Source organism: Heliangelus exortis, chromosome 1 (assembly GCF_036169615.1).
Source record: "Heliangelus exortis chromosome 1, bHelExo1.hap1, whole genome shotgun sequence".
Taxonomy (NCBI): domain Eukaryota; kingdom Metazoa; phylum Chordata; class Aves; order Apodiformes; family Trochilidae; genus Heliangelus; species Heliangelus exortis.
This window is the reverse complement of record NC_092422.1, coordinates 25,411,003-25,433,688: the sequence shown is the minus strand read 5'-3', so window position 1 is coordinate 25,433,688 and position 22,686 is coordinate 25,411,003. Positions and strand designations below refer to the sequence as shown.

The window sequence follows — 22,686 nt, the reverse complement described above, 5'->3', positions numbered from 1 at the left end:
AGCTGCCAGGAGCTGCACATCTCAAGGCCAGCCCTGGCTCCCAGGCAGCAGAACGCTGCTGTGCCTTCCCCTGGACACCTCTGGCAGGAGGCTTTAGCAATAAAAATAGTTGATAGATATATCAGACCCTTGCCTGCACAACACAGTAGCTGAGAGCTCTCATTTGGAAGTTCTCACCACAGAGAAGCTTTCTGTGTTGCAAAGTGCAACATCCACACGAGCTGGAGTGCTCAGTTTTGCTTTATAAAAGGACCAAATTTTTTCAACTTGAGCACCTTGCAGGACCACAGCGTGGCAGAGCCCCTATTCTGTCTGTTACCTCTCCCTTTTTTTTCTGTACCTTCCTTTGCACCAGGCATGCTGTCAGCTACTGCACCTCAGCTGCAGCATGGAAAATTCCAGCCAAAGCAGACGTATCTTCTATAAATTGCTTCGTTCAGTCATGAAGCACTCATATGACCATCTCACAAGATATTTTAACTGGAACAAACCCAGCAAGAATAGTCATGCAAAGATGGTGAGGTCTTAACTCTGTAGTGCCATGACCTTTTAGTTGATGGGAAAGAGCCCAGAAAGATTTTCTTGGGAATTGATTTTCCTCTTTAATGTTGGTAATTGCAGATGTTGATAACAAAGATGAACATAGGTATCTCTAAATAAAAAAAAGCATTCTTCTACCATGGAAAACTGGTCCAAATGCCTCCCAGATCTAAGGGCTAACAGAGAACTATAATATGCTAAATAATTATTATAATCCATCAATTTCACAGAAATAAAACAGAACAGCAAACTATTATGATTGTAAATTGAATCATAAAATGGCAACATGCCAAGCTGTACATCAGCTGGATCTTTTTACTTCTCTGTTGGCAAAATAAAAAGGATTAGGGGAATGACTCATCTGCTGATTGGAATATCTGCTTTAAAGTTGCAAGGAAATTTGAACAACAATATTTAATAAGCAATAACTTTCTGTGCAAAAGCTCTTGTTCACTTAGAGCTCTGTTCCCTAGCTTGTAAACATGGATGCTCTGGAGCATCATGGAGCAGCAGAACCAATCATGTCATTACCAGATTGTGTCTGGTGCTGTTTGTCATAGTCCTAATAAATGGGGTCATATTAGCAACAACAACAACAAAAAAATGTGATGCATTTGCATAGAGGAAAATATTGGTTTTGAGTCATCAGTGACAATTGTAATTGGCTGCAGTTCAGTCAGGGTTTTAATCTTTCCTGCAAGTTTTTTCCCTTCCTTTATGAAGTCTGGATTCCTCCAATACTGAGTTTGGATTCGTAACATATCTGAAGTCATCTTTTTAAAAAGAAACTGATGCCTGAGCAGTGGGAAAGACCATTCTGTTCAAACTCAGACTTCAACACATCCCCCACCCCCATTCCCTGTTCTGGGAGCAGCCAGCACTCAGCCCCACAGGCGCTGGTGGGGGGCTGGAAACCATCCAGCACCAAAGCCACCAGTGCCAGGGCCATCCTGGCAAACTGCCCTCCCATCATCTCATCTCTACCTTGGACTCTTGCAGCCCAAGCTGCTGCTTTGTCTTCATCTTGCAAAACCCTGATGTCACCAGACATCTCAGTGAAACTCCAACTTCCGTGTACTCAGCAGGCTGGTGAGGATCTAGGCAAGAAGTTTGTGTACGTGCTGTGTGGTTATGCCTCCAACTATGCATAAATTGCCCTGTGTTGGTGTTTGGCAATTGCCATCTGGTTTTCATTTTCTTTCACACTATAATTCATCACCTCCACCCCCACACATTTACAGTGCAACTGCCTTTCTGCTTCAAAGAAAATTTCAACTACACCGAGTGTGTTTTGATTTATTTTAACTGAACCCAGCAGACACTACCATCAAGTTGTTCTCCTTTAAATTTAAAGCAATTTGATTTGCAAATTTTAGCAAGAAAGGACTACTCCTAAAATGTTAACTGATAAACAAGATGATAAGAAGATGAAAGGACCAACCATAAAATAACCCTGCTCACCAGAATCTAGAAGAATACTCCGAAGAAGCATCTTAAACACATTAAACCCAAAAAGCTAAATAAGCAATAAGAATAATAGTGAGTAATTAGAAATGGTGGTTTTCTTCTCTAAAGATTGTACAACACCTATTGTAGCTCAGCACAGGAAGTTATTTGTTTAATACTTCTTGTGACTCAAGTTACTATTTCTGTTTGCAAAAGACTGGAAGCATCTTTCATTAAAAGCTTTTTTTTTTTTAATCTGACACTGAGGGGGGAGACATCTCTATGTGTATCTGTGTACAGGCAGGGTGAGAAAGAAAAAAAATTAAAGCTAGAAAGAAGCAAAGATATAGCTGATTGCAAAAGTAACAAGAATGTGTAACTGGCAAATCAGGAAGAATGTTTTTGTTGTAGGTCCTTGAGACCTATACTGAGCAGTTTTCTCCCATACACTGGAAACACCGTTAGACACCAGCTGTAAGGAAAACAAGAAAAAGAGAATAAGATTCTCTGGTCATCTCTAGTGACATGGAATATTTTCTTTCTCAGTAGCACCAAAAGCCCACTTTGCATTGTAATTTCATGTGCTACCCAGCTATGTGTTGGGGTTCACTTTGCACAACAGTTATTTTCACCGTGTGATGCTGTATGCTGAGGTATTATGAATTGTGAACAGGATTGCCAGGTTAAAGAGACATTGTCAAAAACATTATTTATATGCACATATGAACATTAAAAACCTTATTAAGTCTACTAACTCAGGCAGGCAAAAACTTGGGAAGTGTCAGAGTTAATGCTGTCTGTTGTTATCCTCAATCTGTCCTTTCCCTACATGCATCATGGCTACAATCTTTAATAATGTGATTGCCAATTTATTTTCTCCCCAGGGCCTCCTGTCCTATTCAGTGTCCTCTGCTGGATGCTCCTCCTCCTGTTCCCTGTTCCTCAGACATCTCCAGGCTCACTGCAATGCCAAACATGCACATATTTTCCACAGGAATAACAAGTGGAAATTATCTCATTCAGAGGATATGTCCTTTGCTGAATTTAAGGCCATATTTAGTAGGAAAGCACTAGAGCTTTTACATGTTTTATAATTTTTCTAAATAAGTGGAAAGCAAAATACTTTTCTAGAAGTCACTGATTTCAGCAGTATATGTAACAAATCTACTGCACTGATTATTTCAGCCTGTCCTGGATAGTTCAGCTTCAGAGGTCAAAAGCAAAGAAAACCAGTGCCTAATAAAGGCAAACACAGGAAACTTGCAGTTTGGAGACAGATAACTTTACTTACCACACAGCTCATATTTTTGTAAGCCCTCTGTGACCTCTGGGATTTTGTTCAGCAGACTTGTTGAAAAATAGGAAGGGGACACCAGAGGTCACCCTAACACTTGTCCCAAAATAAGACTCCTGCATAAAACTTAGAGTAGGAGGTGTCTGGGGTTGGTGCTGTTCCTTCAGGGTATTCTCTGGGTGAGTGGGGTTGATACAAAACAAAATCCACTCACGTTAAGGATCCAAAGCATTCTCCAGGCTGTGGAGAGACATTCATGCACCTGGCAGGTACAGGAGCAGTGCCCAGCTTCCCTGTTTTATTGGAGTGAGAGGGAAAAAATAAGGACAAACACAAGGGGCTAGGTCTTGCTTTCACCCACTTAAAAAACTAAGATCAGGCAATTAAAGCAACCATGGCAGCTAAAATAGTCTTATCCAGTAACAAGAATGAAGCAACCCAGTCCCATTTCTCCCACAGCTTCTGGGCTGCCAGTGTGGCTTCAGTTTTGCCCTTCATCCCTCCCCCACTGCATCTGATATTTGAGCTATATGAAAGGCTAAAAAAATTCTCTGCTGAATTTTAAAAAAGCAGCAGCATTTGCATTTTGAACACCCAGCTGTTCAAGACTCAGCTCGTTGAATTTTTACGCTTCAGAGGATGCACCCAGTTTTGCCACTCAGCCTCGCCCAGGAGGCACGGGCTAGCAAAGGATGAGCAGAGGGATTACCAGCCATTCAGCCTTCCCTTGTTTATTTAAATATCCCAAATTGCCATTCCTGCTTTGGAGACTAATCTACACTTCAAATTTTAAACCAGGATCCCAGGGATAGCTCGGTGCCAGCACTAGCTCTCTAAATGTATGTCCCTGTAATCACATTTAATTTCATTAGGCTTGCATAAAGCTTTGTCTAAGAAAATGGATATATTTCCAGCCTGTCTCATAGACTCATTAAATGCCACTGTGGTCTCCTTAAATTTCGAATGCTTTGTTTACTTGGATTCACCTCAAAACCCATTACAGAGAAAAATAAATCCCTCCACAGGCTAACAAGTATGTTAATAATAAAACTTTTTATAAGGTGCTCAGATTTTTCTCTCTCTTTATTTTTGTACAGTTTCCATTATCTGTAATGTGCTTATGTCAAGCTCTCTTGGCAAGATGCAGCCTTTCATCTCATGTATTGTGTAGTGCCAAGCACTTCTTCTTTCTTTTGAAATAAGTACAGTGTTCAAGATTTTTAGATCAAGCTGCAAATGTTTCTTCTCTGATAAAGATTTTGGGTCAAGTAGCTATTGTTCCTTTCTTATCCCAGATGAAATTTCCCCAAAGTAGAACAGTGAGAACTGAGTATGTCATAAAATCCATTAAAACTCATACACTGGAATTAATGCAGTGAGTTAGATGAGCCCAATAGCACTTTTTGGGACACTCACACATCAAAGTGAACCTTCTTTTGGAAGCATGGAGGTTTTGGGTTGGCTTATTAGCCTTACTGAATCACATATTGCTTTTCCTTTACACCAAGCCATTTCCTTGGCAGTGGCCCCCAGGGCAGGGCTGTCTGTTGCATGCATGTACAGTGCAAACACAGCAGAGAAATGCTGCTGATACTGGGTCACGTAGGCTGCTTCATTATGGAAGCATTAGTTACTGCTCTTCTCTCCCAGCATGCCTCTGACCCAGACAACATCAATAAAGCTTAAATAAAAATGACATACATATATATTAATGTTAGATTATATATACTGCATCTGCTAAGTGCACTTCTCCTAATATCTTTGTTTATATATATATATATGTATATGTGTGTGTGTGTGTTCATATTTAGGAATCATAGAATTGGCTGGGTTGGAAGGGACCTCAGAGATCATCAAGTCCAACCCTTGAGATGCAATACATACAATCTAGAATTTGTAACAGGACTTCTCCTTCTTGAGCAAGTCAAGATTTGCTGGAGAAAGTGATATCCTTTATTATACCTAGTAAGATAGCTTAAAAAATAAAATAATTGCACAAGGTCTTGCATACCCAAAATGTCATCTCCCATCTTACAGTGCCACAGCTGCACTAATAAGAGACACTATTTTTTCCTCACAAATGTGACCATGCTTCTGTTTGCAGACCACTGAGGGTTTTTACCCAACAGTGTAATTGCTTCCTCCGTGGGAGAAGGAAGGTGGGTCTGCTTTTTCAGGTAAGCTGTGTCCTTCTTTGCAATGGCTGGTTAAGAAAACAACCTTTTTTAATATAAGCCACTCCAGTGCTGTCAAGATTTCCTGACTTGCAATCCATCCTTCTTCTCCCATGCACTGCCAAGGAGCTGTGTGTAGGGATGAAGACACATTGCTAAAAAGATGCATGGGGATGGAGAAGCAGTGACCAGAAAGCAGCAGGACAGAGAGGAGGTAAGAACATGCTGGAGGCTGGGAGTAGCAGCCCTCAGCAGCTGAGTGAGCTCTGGAGTTGGACCCAGAGAGCTTGGCTGGGGACAGGGCCCATGGCCATGCAGCTTGGCCACATGCAGGGAGAAGGTGGCTGCTGTGTGCTCACAGGACACGTAGGCACCACGTGAAGCACTGGGTCCCCCAAGGGGCTTCCTCATAACTCCAGGGTGACCCTGTGCTCCTGGGAGAGCTGGAAGGGCAGCTCTGTGTACCTGAGCACTGGGAACAGGGAGGCAGAGGCACTGGGAAATAGCTGTCTGCTATTAGCAACAGCTTGACTCTATTAATAGTAATAGATTAATTAATAAGATGTGTTTTATAAATATTGGCTGTGATCTGTGTTTTCCACTGACTCTGTCGCCTGTGAGAAAGAATGACATTTGCAACAAGGAGTTTGAATAATCCATAAAACATATAGCAAGCTGGAGGAATTGAAAATATTTGGGATAACTTTTAAGGCAGTACCTTTGAAAATGCTGTTCTTATGGGGATGCATGGCCCAGCAGAGAGCTCCTGATTTTCTGTTTGCCCAGTCTCCATCACAAGGCCCCATTAAGGCACCACCCTGGGGGCACATTGTGGTAACTTTTAGGTATTGTACCATCTCCCACTCTAGCAGCATTTTTCTGGAGTTTTCATTCATAAAATCTTTGAACTTAAACTGGGCAGTAAGCCCTACTGAAGACCAAGTGTGGAGTATGCTAGGTAGAATCACTCCCCTCTCTTCCCCCTGTCCTCCATGTCTCCTCCTTAACTGATTAAAAGCATCTCCACTGCAAGATTTATACACCTTGAAGCACATGTCCCTAATATGATGATATCTTCCTTCCTTTCATTTTTACAGCATCCCTGTAGAGATAAGTGTGGGTAATTGCTTGCAGATCAATCACCCACTGCTACAAACATTGCATCTGGGACATAGGAAGAGGCCCCATTTGAGTGCTAGCAGTTATCTTCCTCTAGTTCCAGATACACCCATGCACATGAGGATGAAATACCACAACCCTTGTGTCTTAGCTGGAGATTATGAAAACATTTGACAAAGCACCTTCACTTCCATTCCGAGGTTTTTTCAAGTACTTCAGCCCTTGAACAGAATTAGCTTTCGCTTGGGCTACCTCACATTTGTGTCAGACCACAGGTGTTGATGTGTAACAGCAAAATGTAGTATTTTTTGCTATTTCATTACCTGATGTAGCAAGTATAGTGCTTTTCATCTTTGAGACAGTGGACATGTGCCACAAGCTGCCAAGGCATGCACTTTGGGGACACTGTCTAAGCTGACCAAACTGAAGTAAGGGCAACTCCAGCCACCGTTACCAAAACTTTCCATTTTCAGTAAGACCAATGAACGAACCTCATGACTATGTTGTATTCAAAAAGTACCTGTAGAGGGAACCACAGGTCCTCAGGTGTCACCAATAATGAACTGGGAGCTTAAGCCCAGGTGTGCCCACTAATTAGGGCCTGCCCCAGCCGGAAATGGGCGGGGCTGAAGGGCGAGATAAAAGGCATGCTCCCAGGAGTCAGAAGAAGAAGTCAGAAGAGAAGAAGATGTCTGAGGAGAGGGACAGAAGAGACCTCCGGAGAAGAGCCGAGTCCCCGAGAGAGAAGGCTCGCTGTAACATCTGGTGGAGAATGCGGGCAACAAGAGCAAGCCGTGAATGCTGAGGTAATATAAAAAGCTCTACATGACCACGTTGGTTGCGGGAAGCTCTACAAGCCTAGCTTAAATGCGGAAGGTGAAGCCTAGCTTAAATGCGGAAGGCGATATAAAGAACTTCGAAATACGCAACCACGTCAGATGGAGCCACTACGGTGGTGCGGGACGCTCTATAACGAGCTCCAAAAACGCAACCACGAAAAAAGCTCCACAAGGCCAGGCTTAAATGCTGAAGGCGGCGTGTAGAAGCTCGAAATAGAAGCCCAGCACGGCAAGATACAACAGCCCGGAATAGCGAGCCAGGCAGGAGAGAAGAATGAGGCTCGAAAGGCGCAGCAAGTTGGCGCGCGGAACTCAAGCCCGAGGAATGCTGAAGCAGAAGCGGAGCTCTGAGTGCGCATCAAGTCAGTGCGGTCCTGAAACGGAGCCTCCCAGGGACACGCGATAGTGCGGTCCTGAAACGGAGCCCCCAGGGACACGCGACGCGGTCCTGAAACGGAGCCCCCAGGGACACGCGACAGTGCGGTCCTGAAAACGGGGCCCTAGGGACACGCGATAAGACTGGTGCGCCGAATGCTCAGAGAAGCCTCTGCATAGCTAGGCATCCCGAGGTGGCGAGTACCAGCGAAAACTGAGCTGGTGTTTTTAAGACCTCATCTCCTGCTAACAGAGGCTAAAAGAGCCCAAATTTTCCCTCCTCAAAAAATAGGTGAGAAAAAAAATGTTGAAAAATAATGAAATGTAAAAAAAAAAAAAAAAAAAAAAAGTAAAAGTAATGAAAAATGTTAAAATAATGATGAAATGTTAAAAATAGAAAAATAATGAAATGTTTTAAATTATTGGAATGTTTGAAAATGAAATGTTGTAAATTATTGAAAAGAAAAAGAAGTTTATTTTTTCAACAAATAACAAAAAGGGGGGAAATGTAGAGGGAACCACAGGTCCTCAGGTGTCACCAATAATGAACTGGGAGCTTAAGCCCAGGTGTGCCCACTAATTAGGGCCTGCCCCAGCCGGAAATGGGCGGGGCTGAAGGGTGAGATAAAAGGCATGCTCCCAGGAGTCAGAAGAAGTCAGAAGAGAAGAAGATGTCTGAGGAGAGGGACAGAAGAGACCTCCGGAGAAGAGCCGAGTCCCCGAGAGAGAAGGCTCGCTGTAACAAGTACCTTCAACACCAAAACCTTATATTTGCAAACTCATATTCCTTTCAAGCTCCCTTCTCCTGCATACCAGACACCATGTTTCTGCCCAGCTTTATTCTCCATCTCACCTTTGCATGCCAGCAGACTCTATGTCCTCACTGAGTTCTGAAGCCAAACTAATTTGGAGCAAACTAATTAGCAAGCTAATTTGTAGGGAAGAAGGCATGCTCACATAGAAGCCTTAAATGATGAGATGCAGATGGTATCAAACACGGTAGCAAGCTATAGTCAAGTTTTTTTAACAGATTCTTTTCCCCTTCTTTGTGGTACTTCTAGTTACACTGTAGCCTTCCTGAGACTGGAATGGGAATAACAGCCAGAATTGGCTGGAGTATTCAAAATGAGCATGCGCCAGAAATTCACATAATTGCATTGAAATGCTTTCTCTTTGATCACCTGGTACTTTCTTAGTACCTCCTATTACTCTCTCTGATTTCTAATTGCTGCCAAGTTTGGCAGCTGATTTTTTCATAGATCCATCTTCTACACAGCCAGTGATCATTTCCTAAAAGCCAGTTTTTTTTTTCCTAAGATACCATAGATTGTATAAAATTAAACTTTTAAAAAATTGTACCTGATCTCATATTTATCAATGTTATAAGCCACTTGCTATCTTATTGCCCAGTTATTCAGTCCCATGCTACCTTTCTGCAAGCCATTGCAGCTTTTGTCTTTACTTTCAAGCCTGAGTAGCTTGGTGTTGTCAGTAAATTCTATCCCTGACTTCCCAAATCCATTTCCAGGTCATTTATTGATACACTGAGCTCCACAGAACTAGTTTTTAATAGACTTTTATAATATTTTATATAATCATCTGTAGACTTATAATCTTTTGACTAGACATCCAAAATTAACCCTTCTTTCTTATTCCACACAATTACTTCCTGAACGCTTGGCAAGAGATGCTGTTAAGAGCTTTCTGAAAAATCAAGCAAACTTCACAAGCCAGATCACCCTGACAGACATGTTCAGAGATGCTTCCAAAAACCTGTAATAAATAGATTTCACAGTTGCATATCCACTGCATCTACTCTTTCATTATGGCTTATGTTAATTGGCAAGGTACACACATCAGTTCTATTGGATCTATATGATAGTGAACCCATGGTGTGTTTTTTGTTGGTTTGTTTGTTGTTTTTGTTTCCTTTTAGACAGATTTGCCATTTTTTCCTTTCCCCTGGTATTGAGACATTTTGAAGCAAAAGTTAGTATTTCAGAAGTCTTCTGGAATTCACCTTAATGAATTGAACACCTGCTAGCAACTCATCAGCTTAATAAGCCATTTACTGACACTTCCATTTCAGCCAGATCTTCTGATTAAGACTGTCGAAAAAAGTTAACACCGTAGAAAGTTTTACAGCTCTCTTCAACTGCCTCAAGGGAGGTTGGAGTGAGGAGGAAAACAGCCCCTGCTCCTTAGTGATCTGTGACAGGACCAGAGGGAATGGATGGGAGCTGTGCCAGGGGAGGTTTAGGCTGGATGTTAGGAAACATTTTTTCACTGAGAGGGTTGTCAGGCATTGGAATGTCCTGCCTGGGGCAGTGCTGGAGTCACCATCCCGGGAGGCATTTAAAGGTGTTTGGACCTGGTCCTTAAGGACATGGTTTAGTAGTGAGCTTATGGTGTTGATCAAAGGTTGGATTGGAAGGTCTTGGAGATCTCTTCCAACCTAAAACTTTCTGTGATTCTGTAACAGCAAGTATAAATAAAAAAAGTCAGTATCTCTTCTTCTCTCTTCTTCCAGACAGTTTTTTTGTTGGTTGGTTTTTACACTTTGACCACCTAGTCACCCAAATCCTTTGATGACTGTCAGAGACAGTCCTGTACTAAGAGCTCAAAGCAGAAGCAAATCCAGCCACATCAAATCCTGGGAAGGCAGAGTTGCACAGCACACAGACAGGTTTAGTGTTGCAAGTTCTAATATCCAGACTTTGTCACACGTTAAACATTCTTTTGGATTTGTTTGTTTTTAATAAAAAATGCTGTGGAAAGATTTTGAAATTAAAACCTTACCAGTTTTTCACTGCAAGGCAAGGTTTCTTATCTATACAGTTTAGACAAGGAACAGAGCAAGAGATGACTCAGTTATTATGTGTAAATGACTCCATGGGGATAAGAAAAAAAATTTTTTTCCATACTAGTTCTCCGAACTACCTGAAAACAGAAAACATGAGGTTGAAGACAAATCCAGACTAAATGTAAAGTTTGCCCTTTATAAGGATGTTCATTGACTACTAAGAAAGATTAAAATATGCAGACCTTAGTTATTAAAGACATTTCATAAATCTTAATTTGCTTGGAAGTGATCCCATCATAGTTCAGACAGAATAGGCTTATTTCTGTTGTAAGTGAGCAAAAATTTTATGACTGTTTTGCAGATAGAATTACACAATCATACTTGGTTTACTCAGCTCAAAAAACATGTGATCTTATAATAAAGTGTGTCTATTCAATATCTCACTTGTATCACTGCTACTTTGGCTTCAATGCAGTGACAAATCATCCTGTATGGATCTATTAATATGCTCATTTCAAATGTCATTATAAGAAACATGACTTAGGTGCTTGATAAACACTGAAATACTCAAATATTTTGGATCACTTACCCCAAGGACAGTCCATGTTCAAAATTTTCCATGACAGCTTCTGGCAAATAGAATTTTTGCAGATGCAACCCCCCAAAGTAGAATAGAGTAATAATACAAAATCAGAGCAAGGTTTTTAGAAAAAGGTTGAGAAAGAAGGAATAGAATAAAACTGGTGAATGAGATCCCATAAGCTTAGCTCTAATTTCACTCAGGGTCAGTTCTGTAGGGAAATTTACTGGCATTGCTCTCTTGGTATAATTATGCTGCTATAGTTACACTATGACAAATTACTGTTTTCAAAGCAACATAACAGGAGCAATTCCATTGAACATTGAAATCAATGATAAAACAACTAGAAAAATCCATTCACCATACCATGTTGTCTCTGGACACCTACTCACTGATTTTTCTTTTTTCTAGGAAAAACAATGGAAATAAATAAAAGATGGACATAAATCCCTCAGTAATAAGCCCCAAATGGCTATAATACAATTATCTGCTTATGATTAAGCAATCTATTTTGAAAAGAGAAAGGAAGTCCACAGCAGTTCATTATCTTTGCTGATTTACCTCAAATCTTCAGAAATTACCAGCTGTTTACATTTGCTAGCATACGTATATATGTGTATATATATGTATATATATATATATATATATATATATATATACACACACACACCAGATCTGATGGCATACACTGGTATGCCAAGCATCAGCAGAGGTTTGGTGCCCTCTTATGTTCTATATAAGCAATTTCAGTGATTGCACTTGAAGGCTTCTCAAGTTCCAAATTGTTAAGAAAGTGTCATCCAAGATATCTATTTAATTATTCTAAAAAGTTAAAAATAACTTTAGGGTGGGGAACTTACAGTCCCTATGTACCTTCCTCCCCCTCCAGCTTTTACTGAGACAGTTCTGTCTCAATAAACTGATCTGGCAAGGTACAAACCTGATTCAGATACTGTTCATCAGTTGATGACTGATAACAAACAAACCCAACCAAACCAACAAAAAAATAAACCCAATTCAAACCAGAAGGCTGGTTAGCACCACAGAAAGATCAACATGAACCTCTATTAACACATAAGAAGAGGGAGGACTAAATACTTCTCTGAAATTACTAATGTTTTATCTGCTGGGAGCATCAGCCAGTTAACAATCTAGGTACTTACCCCCAAAAAGGGATCCATTAAAAAACTAAAGTCCACAGTGTTGGAGATACCAAAATATGTAATACATGTATTTCCTCTAGTTGGATATTCCAGTGATTACTTCTCACAGTGAAAATTGGCACCTCTTACCTCAAGTTAGATTTTTGAGGGCTTCTAACAATCACCTTAGGTTTTCTTTCATGTCTAGTTAACACTAGTAGCAATGTTATTTTTCTTCTTATTTTTAACACATAGAAAAGTCCCTTCTTGATCCTCTAAAACCCAAACAGATTGCTTAGTATATCCTTTCTGGAAGAAAAACAAATCCAAACAAAACAAACCACTCATTCTGTATTAAGAAGTGTTTTGGTACTTTGTTTTTGATTTGCCTATTAGTAACAAAAGAGTATACAGTTGAAATATTTTATTTTATACTTGGAACTTATGTAACCCATCACCTTATTTTAGTAATTACTCAGAGGAAAACATCTGGGAGATATTTATGTGCCTTTATTATACAGAAATTAGAATGCAAAAGATGGGCCACAAAAACAGTAACATAAAAACAAAACACAGAATTTTAGATTACATTTGAATATCAGAAATTCTTAAATACCTTATTACAGTGTTGAGGTTCCAATATTTTGAAAAGTAATCCACTGAAATGTGTTGATATTAGTACAGAAATGAAGCACCATGCCTTTCATAATGGTGAATTCTCAATTTATTTTATCAAATTAGCCCCCATGCAATTTTCCAGAAAACAGTTTCGAGATGATAAATAGGAAAACCTTTAGAGAATTAGCAAGTTAATGCACAAATCAATAATTTCCTCAGTCTGGTCACAGATGCAGAAGTAAAAACGTGTCTCAGCATCTCACATGAACTAATAATGAGCATCCCTTATTATCACAGATATCCAAATGCTTGGGGAAAGGCATATTTTGGCTCTGTGGGTTACTTTATTAAACCCAGACAAAACTGGATGACTGCTCTTCATTTCTAGGGGCTGCAAAAGCCCATGTAAAAAGAAGAGTTGAGAGCAGATCCACACAGCAAAAATAACTGTGTGGAAATTACTAATCCACCACCACCTGAAAGTGTTCTATGCCTTCACTGAACACAGAATCATGTTCCCACAGAGCTTCCAGTCCAGGTTCAAATGGATGTGACAAAGAAAAAATAAGCAAGGAGAGGACAAAGAGTGGTTGTGCTTGGTCCTTTACACCACCAAGATACACTCAAATATAGTGTTATGATTTTACATTAATATTTTTTAAAAGAAATACACACTATGTAGGTGAGAAATAGGGGAATTGCACACAAAGCAGAGATCCCTGAGATAGTGTAGACATAGTTAGAAATCCACACAACACACTGCAAAGCAATGTGGACCTATCCATCTAGGTCTAGTGGAAGCAATGCTACTTTTTCAGCTAATAAATATTGCCTAGAGGTTCCCATTCAAGACCATGGGAATGATGGACCATGTTTGCTAATGTATAATCCTCAGGTTGTGGTTTTAAGGCTTGCATGAAGGCAGCCAGGTAAGATCTGGTTTTGTTAATGTGGATGTAGCTAAAAATAAACCATTTGCATTTAAACTGTTTTCCACAGAAAATATGAATCTGACTTTTCTGGACAGATTTTCCATCTGCTGACCCACAAATTTGTGATCATGGGTTGAAATCTGCCAAATTAAGTACCATTTGATTTTGGTAACATTCACTGATGTGGATCTTTCCCATCAGAATAATTGTACTTCCCATATACCCTTTACAAAGGAAGTACAAAACATAAAAAAAATCCCACACCTCTCTTAGCTGGCAATTAGCACTAAAATAGTCCATCAAGTAGAATAAGAATGTGGAAACAGCAAATATCCTCCAGATACAGAATGTAGGCTCACAGCTTTACAGAGTTAAAGAGCTTTACTTACTGTCTCCTTTATGCCATGCCATTCTCCCCATCCTATTTTCCTATACTCAGTTTTCTCTCTTCTATAAAGTGAGCTGACTTAAAATCTTGTAGCAATGTGTGAAGAAAACAGAAGTATTCTGGACTGGGAATGGAAAGAGGACAGAGCTTGGAGACGTCTGTTAGACCATCAAAACTTTAGATATTAATGGAGTTGATCAAGTCTAAGTTCTGGATATGAACTGGTTAAAAATTCCCAAACCAGAACAGATTTACTGTTACTAACTGACAGAGTTTCAATAAAATTGGGAGAATCACATGTCTCCCAATCCCAAAAGGTAATTAAGACTTTCCTAAAAAATTGCAGTTTGTTTATCTTAAGGAACTTAAATGAGTTAACTTCAATATGTTCCACTGCTACATTTTACAGAACAGAAAACTCATACTGATATAAATCAAATCAGGTTAAGAATTGATTAAGTTAAGAATCAGGACTTGACTGCTGTGTACATGCTTTTAATTTAGTTTGAAGTGCCTGATATCAATTTAACTTAAGTTTATTACAGACTTTATCACTTCAGCTAGAACTAGAAACCTAGGTTTCAATGCTTATGTCATTAACTACCAGAGGCAGATGCCAGTATCAGCATTGACACCAGTATCCAGCAGCATATTTTTCAACACCATAATGCATCCCAAAATTCAGCACTGGGCAGTATCAGCATAATGATTAAAAAAAAAACAAAAAAACAAATTAAAAAAAAAAAACAAACCCCACAAGGGAAAAACAAAACAACAAAACCCCAACAAATGAATTAACATTCAAATGAGGTGCTCACCTCCCAGGACATCATTTAAGTAAGTGTACTTGCTTCAGTCAGTTCTGTCCTTCATTCAACAATGCACAGAAGCTAAGTGGAGGAGCCCCAAGATGAGGCTTTACATTTAAGAACAGCAGCTGTGTTTTTAAAGTTTGATATAATCAAATTAAGATGCCTATCAAAATCATTTTACAGTTCCCAGCAACAAAAGCAGAACCCACCATAGCATTACTAAAATGAGTGACAACTGAAGACCAAGTATTTCTTCCCCAGCTCTGCAGAACATCTAGGGCAGATTCTTAGCTCTACATTTCTTGGTGTACACTGTCCTGTGCTTAAGGAAACATTAGCTACATAAAACAAGGAAATGTGGTCATAGGTCTTGTATGTCATACAGCTTGTGCCACAGCAGTTGTGGGAAACCATTAGCTTAAGGGGATGTATTTTTGTACTTGCTGAGCTCCAATCTGTGCAACATAGACTGCTCCACTCTTCATGTCTACATCCACAAGGTGTGGTTTGGTTTCATCTGCCATTTGGACTGTGTTCACCATAACACAGTCCCTGATAGAGCCAACTGGTGGTGCTGCCAAGATTGCTAACCGGTTGATATTCAGCTGAGCTACAATCAGGTATTTGTAATTGGCAGTGAATCTGTGAAAGACAAATATATTTTTGAATTATTAACTCCTTATAACAGGTAATTTTAACAAAACCATACACTTTAAAATAAAGCCCCCAATAACAGTCAAGTTTTTGAATGCAGTAACAGACTAAATGTAGTGAAACGCTAAGAATTAACTTGTAAGCTTCACTCCACATTTTGCTGCTCCTTGAGACAGATTATGCCAAAGAAAACTCTTTTGTGACAATCTACCTGTAGAATTTCCAACAGTAAGGTCAACAACACACAACAGCTTCAAAATGAAGTTCCCAATCCTGCAGTCAAATCCCTAGGGATTTGCAGATATTTGCAAAAGACTAGGGACCAGTACTCTCCTAGGTAAACTGGTTAACTCCCTGTCATCAGGCATTAAATAGCAACATTTTAATTCACTATTAAGAGTAGACCTTATTTATGTAACTGTATGCTTCTAGAAGAACTGCTCAACCATACCTGACAGAATAGGGTCCTTCTTCTGAAAAACAGTTGTTCCAAGACCCAAGCCATTCCCCTGTCATTTTATCAAAAACTTGGATTCTTCTGTTCTCTCTGTCTGCAACCCATACCTGTTAAGAACAAATGGCTGTTCACAAACAGAACGAAACAAACGCACTGGTTTCTAACACAAGCAAAAAAGAAAGTAGTAATAAATCCTGTAGTAAAAAAACCAAGTACAACTCGGAAGAATGTACCTCTTTCAAAACTAAATAATTATATACGAGTTCCAGATATAAAACAAAACAAATACACTGTTAATATATTGTTTAACAACTATTTTTTTATTTTTTTTTTTTTTATAGAATTAGCCGGGTTAGAAGGGACCTCAGAGATCATCAAGTCCAACCTTTGACCCACCGGTGCGGTTGCTAGACCATGGCACTGAGTGCCACATCCAGTCTCCTTTTAAATATCTCCAGGGATGGAGAATCCACCACTTCCCTGGGCAGCCCATTCCAATGTCTGATCACCCTCTCCGTAAAGAAATTCTTTCTAATGTCCAACCTAAACCTCCCCTGGCACAACTTAAGACTGTGTCCTCTTGTCTTGCTGAGAGTTGCCTGGGAAAAGAGACCAACCCCCCCCTGGCTACCCCCTCCTTTCAGGTACTTGTAGAGAGTGATGAGGTCTCCTCTGAGCCTCCTCTTCTCCAGGCTGAACAGCCCCAGCTCCCTCAGCCTCTCCTCATAGGATCTGTGCTCGAGTCCCTTCACCAGCCTGGTTGCCCTCCTTTGGACCTGCTCCAGTACCTCGATATCCTTCCTGAACTGAGGGGCCCAGAACTGGACACAGGACTCGAGGTGTGGCCTCACCAGCGCTGAGTACAGGGGCAGAATCACTTCCTTGGACCTGCTTGTACTACTTCAGCAGAGAATTTAGTGCCTTCAGTTTTGTGGCTAAGATATGTTTAGTAGGATTTTCCCCCCCTCCAATGTGAACACATTCCTATCTATTTAATTCTAAAGGTACTGGTCTGTGACTCAGGAACAACCTGTTTTTCAACAATAGTCTGTTTCATGATCCAGGCCTGTAATGACTGCACTTGCAAACACTCTGATATGCCTAATACTTCTATAAATATTGATAAACTTAAACACCAAGAGCATTTTCAGCATGGTTTGTCTAACCAGTTTTGTAGAGCCTGTTTTTGTTCCACCCCATGCTAACTGGGTTCACAAACACTGCAAGCTAGCAATACTACTAGATGATTCCAGTGAATGCCTTGCCTGTATACAAAGATTGACATTTTAGTTGTTGACAACTGTCAGGTCAATCAGTAACCTTCATGATTTTTCTGGGATATTACCCAAAAGGGAGCAATAAACCAGCTGATCTGCAATCTTTCCTTTTAAATGTGTTTCTTAAATGTGCTTTTTAAATGAAGCACTCCTACAGCAGTCTCAAAAATTTCTCTAGAATTGACAATTATTTCTAACATAGGCTGGGGATCAACACCTCACCTTGGCAATAAAATCATTGCCCAGCACAACTGCTGTCTTTGTATATATTCATTATTACCCTTCAACACAAAGCAGCCATATCTCTCCTTCCTCTCACCCTGCCATTTTTGGCAGAGAAGTGATTTTTATGTATGCTTCTTATTCTGGTTCAGGCAGTATCAGCAGACTTAGCCCAGTCAAGTGATTTAAGATGATTTAAGTTATCTTATTTCCGATTAAGGAGGGACCACATCTTTCCTCTCTAAGAGCCAACATGAGAAATGCCAAACTATGATTAATGCCTGGCAGAAGCAGAGTCTTGAATACCTTGAGCTGCATGTGGAAAAGGACTGATGTTCACAACCTAACCAGAGCCTTATTTTCATCTTAAGTATATGTGGAATTTCCAAATATGAAATTAAAGTTCCCTGAAGAAACTTAAATGCTTGGGTAGATATTTGTTACAGATTAAACTCTCCTGTACCCCCAGAATGGCAACCTCTTAGAAGCTGCAGGAGGAACAGTCCATTGTTGTATGGGCATCAACAAGGTAACCAGTCAGAACCCCTGTGTCTACCTGGCTGCCAGCTACTTCAGGAGGATCTGCAGTGCAAAACTTCAGCTGCTGACAGCTATCATGCTGAAAACTGTGACCCACATAAAAATGACCCAGATCACAACAGTTCAATTAAAAAGAAACACGATTAGCTTTGTTCAAATACACATAAACAAGTCTGTTGGAAAATGAAGCAAATTTCTCCCATTATTTACCCGTCCAAAAGGATCCACTGTTACACTGTGAGGAATCTTGAACTGACCAATGCCAGTCCCATTTGTTCCAGCCATCCATATTTCTTTGTAATCTAAACAGCGAGCAAAAGTAAAATAAAAACCACAGTAAGAAAACAACAACAATAAAAACTTTAAGTAATTCCCTTGTAAACTTACTTTGAATAATTTTTAAAAGGTGGAATTTCTAAACTCAGTCTTTTTAAACAATGTACTCCAAATGCATAAACTGAAGAAATACTGGAAGTGTGACAGGGACTGCTGGATTGTTACCAGTGTTTTCAAGATTATGGTTACAGAAATGTAGCCACTAGTACACAAAGACCACAGTCCACAACTCTGTTAAGCACTGTATTAAAGAAAAACAAAAAAAACAACCAACACACCAACACCAAAAAATAGAAACGGCTGGCTATGATATGCACTTGTTTCCTTAATCTATTTTTTTCATTTGTTGTTACCTTGCAGTTTTAAGTTTTAACAATTTATCATTTTGCAAACTCTATGTTAGCAAACCAGCTATTTTATGATGGCACAAAAGAGAAATGGTAGCTCCTCTTTTCCCCAGCTGCAGACATGCAGTCTCCTCAGTCACAGCCCTAACCATCACTGACCATCTCACTGAAAAAACGAGCAAACTAATTAAACTCAGAAAAACTTAAGTATAAAAGATATCCAGACCCTGTCAGGTCCAACGTGCTTCTCAAAGGACCAGCCTAGGTCAGACTGTTCATAACTCATTCACTTTTTAGCATCTCCAAGAGTGGAGACTGCACATCCTCTCTGGGCAAACTATTCAGTCTGATCACTCTCACTGTGCATCTTTCTATCCAAAAGTCAAACTGAAATTTCCCTCTCTTGCATTTTACACTTGGTGTTCCTTATTCTTCACCAAGAAATGCAGGGCTCTGCCTTCTCTATTCCCTCCCACTATCTGCCACTATCAAAGACAGCAATAAAAATCCTCCTTATTCTTCTCACTTGAAAACTGAAAGGCAATCTCTCAGCCTCTTGTCATAAGCAACTAGGACATTTGTCCTTAAGTGACAAGCAGTAAAACAGGACCTCATCCAACAAAATCTTCAATCTAATGTTAGTTAAATGACAGCTCTACCTAGGACTGCTTAAATACATTTTCAAGGCACGTAATTTATATTTCCAAAGGTCAACTGCTGCAGAAGTGAATTTTTCCATACCGTTGGACAGTTTGAGTAATCTGTTATTCATTCCACCATCTCCATCCACAACATAGATATCTCCAGTGTCCTCCACAAAGATATCTGCTGGCTGATCAAACTGCAGGGGAATCAAACTTGAACCAGCATTACCTGGTGTGCCCAAGGTCTGCAAAAGTTTACCTGACGGGCTGTATTGTTTCACAGTGTGCCCATATTTCCCTGAATAAAAAAAGAAAAAGGTGCAAAAACATCTTAACAAAAACAAATGCAAGTATTACAGGTTATAAAGATTAAAAAGAAACATCTACCAATACTTACAACTGACATTAATAAATCAGACAAAATTCTGTAGTGAGGATATGACTGTGGGTTGGTAAATCCATGATTGTATTAGAACCACCAAACCTCCAGGACAGAAGATAAGGCTAGCCAGATCTTCCCCACTCACCCAATACTTCTGGGGGAAAAAACCCCAACAAAACAAAAACAAAACATGAAGAAACTTGCTTACTAAGTTGAGAAGCTATAAGCAGACATATAGGCCAACTCATCAACCTTAAGAGCATTTTGCACACCACCTGATGAGTTTGTTCATGGCAAAAGAAGCACAACTCTGTCTCAGAATTGTATAACAGACTTAGATGAGTTGTTTAAAGTAATATTTGCAATGTTAGTGTTTTCTTCCCCACCTAATACTTCTATCACCACCATGCATACCTCTTCCAACATCTGTGATCCATACTGAACTATCTGTTGCCGTGTTCAATACAAAGATACCATGAGGCTTTTCAACTGTGTCATTCCAGGAGTTAAGAAAATAACCTTCCTCTGAGAATACAAGCACCTTTGGTACATTTTCTCCCCTCTGAAAAAAAAAAAAAAGGCCTGTTAGGAAAACATATTAATCAAGTGATCATATTTTTTAAATTCTTGTTTGTAAGTTTTTTGCAACATTTCACAAATCACAAGTTTTCTGGGACTGTTTGCTAGACTTCAGTTTTTCCTGTTAGAAAAGAGAGATAATTATCTAAGTTTAGCACACAAACCCTTTTGCTCATTCTGGACTTTCAGCTTAACTCATGAAGAGTCCAATCTTCAGAGCAACCAAGTTCCTGCAGCTATCTTGGTGCTCGTTTTCAATAATGTTTTTATGTTCCAGTTGAAAAACATGCTGAGCATAACCCAGGTGTGAAAAACTGTAACTGTACTTATTAGCTACATGGTACTCATACTGTGCTTTATCATTAAATCCCACCATTTTCCATGGAAAAAATGTCTTACCCATGACCTAGAGATACCAATGCATGGAACTGAGTAAAACAAATAACTGCACTCCAACAGCTGTAACTGGCTGAAAAAGAGCTGCATGGTTTTGATACCATGGGACCAAGGCTAAAAGAGCAGAAGGAAAGCCAACTGCCCCAGAAACACAGTTTACTTTACAATTAGAGAAGAAGCTACTGTATCTCAGTTAAGTTGGATCAAGCATTCAGATCACAGAATTTAAATGCTTTTAATAACACGAGCAAGTACCTTTCCAGAACAGTTTTTAAGAATGGGTATGACAGAGACATCTATGCATACATTTTCAATAATTTTGATACATTATTCATGCATATATATATCTTAACCTAAACCAGACTCTTTAATGGCAAAAATACACTAGCTTAACAAGGAGAGAAATACTGTATTCTGACTCACTTGACCCACATAGACCAAACCATGAAGAGAGTCAACAGCAACACAAAATGGTTCTCCGGTGAAATATTCTGGATTTTTAGGCCAACCTATGTCCAGCTTGAACATCTGTTCCTGTCCCTCCCAAGGAGAAGGGTAATCAAATGCTTTTAAAACCTAGAAAGACAAAAGTAAATATCCATTAGTGGTTAAATCCCATAATGATGGGATCTGAGGAACCACCAGAACTAAGTAACTTTCTGCTTTGGCAACATGAAATTAGGTAATGAACCCCATTGGACTGGGGAGCTTTAGACTTAGAAGGCAAAAAACACACTTAGAAATTTCTTACACAGAGTTGGTATTACTATCTGTAAAGCACACCAACACGAGGAAAATATTGAGAAGGTTCTGAATGCAACAGAATAAGTAACCACTTCAAGAAGATATGAAGAAAAAAAAAAAAAAAAAAGGCAACCGGAAAGAAAGGGAAAATATAGGTCCAAGAAAGAAAGCTACATCTTAGAAATGGGGCAGTTTAAGACACCAGGCACAGAAAAGCTCAAGCCGATGTAGATATTTTAAACCATTATGGAAAAAAGGAATCTTCCACCTTTTTGCTTTATTTTTCCAGCAGAAGAAGGAAGCTAAGGACAGCTATGCTGCGGCAAGCACTGGATGGAGATCCAAGTACTCAGCCCAGAACTAACAGGTGCTGACCCTGAAGGTCCAGAGCCATTTAACATTTGTTACTTTCCTTGCCAGAAGGAGAGCGAAGTTGATGTCACAGAACTACCAAGAGCGTAAGGAAAGCCAGACTACGATAAAGAAAAACCAAGAGGCATTGAGCAGGGAGGAAATGCGACAGTAAGGAAGGCAAAGTTACTCACTCATGGAGCATTTATCACTCGTTTAAGCAGACCACATTGCCTGGAAGCCCCTAAAAGAACCAGCCAGCGTACTCGTTCGCCTGTACAGCCACGCAACGAAGCCGCAGCCCAGGACGCCACAAACCAAAGAGGGAAGGAACCGGGAAGGAACCGGGACCAAACGGGCCCGGAACCCTACGCTCTGGGGGATGCGGGGACAGACAGCCCCTAGACGCGCTCCTCCCGACCGACTGCCGACCTCCTTCCCCGGCATCTGCCATCACGACAGAAGCCGTAACCGGAGGGCTCGCACAAAACCCGGTGCTTCGCCTCCGTCCCTCCGTGCCTCCGTCCGCCGCCTACCTGCGCGGCCCGGAGCAGGGCCAGGAGGACCAGCAAGACGCCTGCCATCACCAGCCACTGACCCTTCGGCCGCTTCCTCCTCATGGAGGCCGGGCCGGGGCGGGACCGCCGGGAGGGCGGGCCGCGTTGCCATGGCAACCACGCGCCCGGCTCCGCCCG

At 40.4% G+C, this 22,686-nt stretch overlaps 1 protein-coding gene across 1 annotated transcript; it reads right to left on the bottom strand.

Annotated features, from left to right (window-relative positions):
• Positions 1 to 12,807: 12,807 nt before the first annotated feature.
• Positions 12,808 to 22,677, bottom strand: NHLRC3 (NHL repeat containing 3). Its single transcript, XM_071738235.1, has 7 exons — positions 22,528 to 22,677; positions 21,320 to 21,472; positions 20,336 to 20,483; positions 19,637 to 19,837; positions 18,423 to 18,514; positions 16,168 to 16,280; positions 12,808 to 15,704 (listed from the first exon to the last, which is right to left on the bottom strand). The coding sequence occupies exons 1-7, from the start codon at positions 22,609 to 22,611 to the stop codon at positions 15,476 to 15,478; spliced, it is 1,020 nt and encodes a 339-aa protein (XP_071594336.1). The 5' UTR covers positions 22,612 to 22,677; the 3' UTR covers positions 12,808 to 15,475.
• Positions 22,678 to 22,686: the final 9 nt, after the last annotated feature.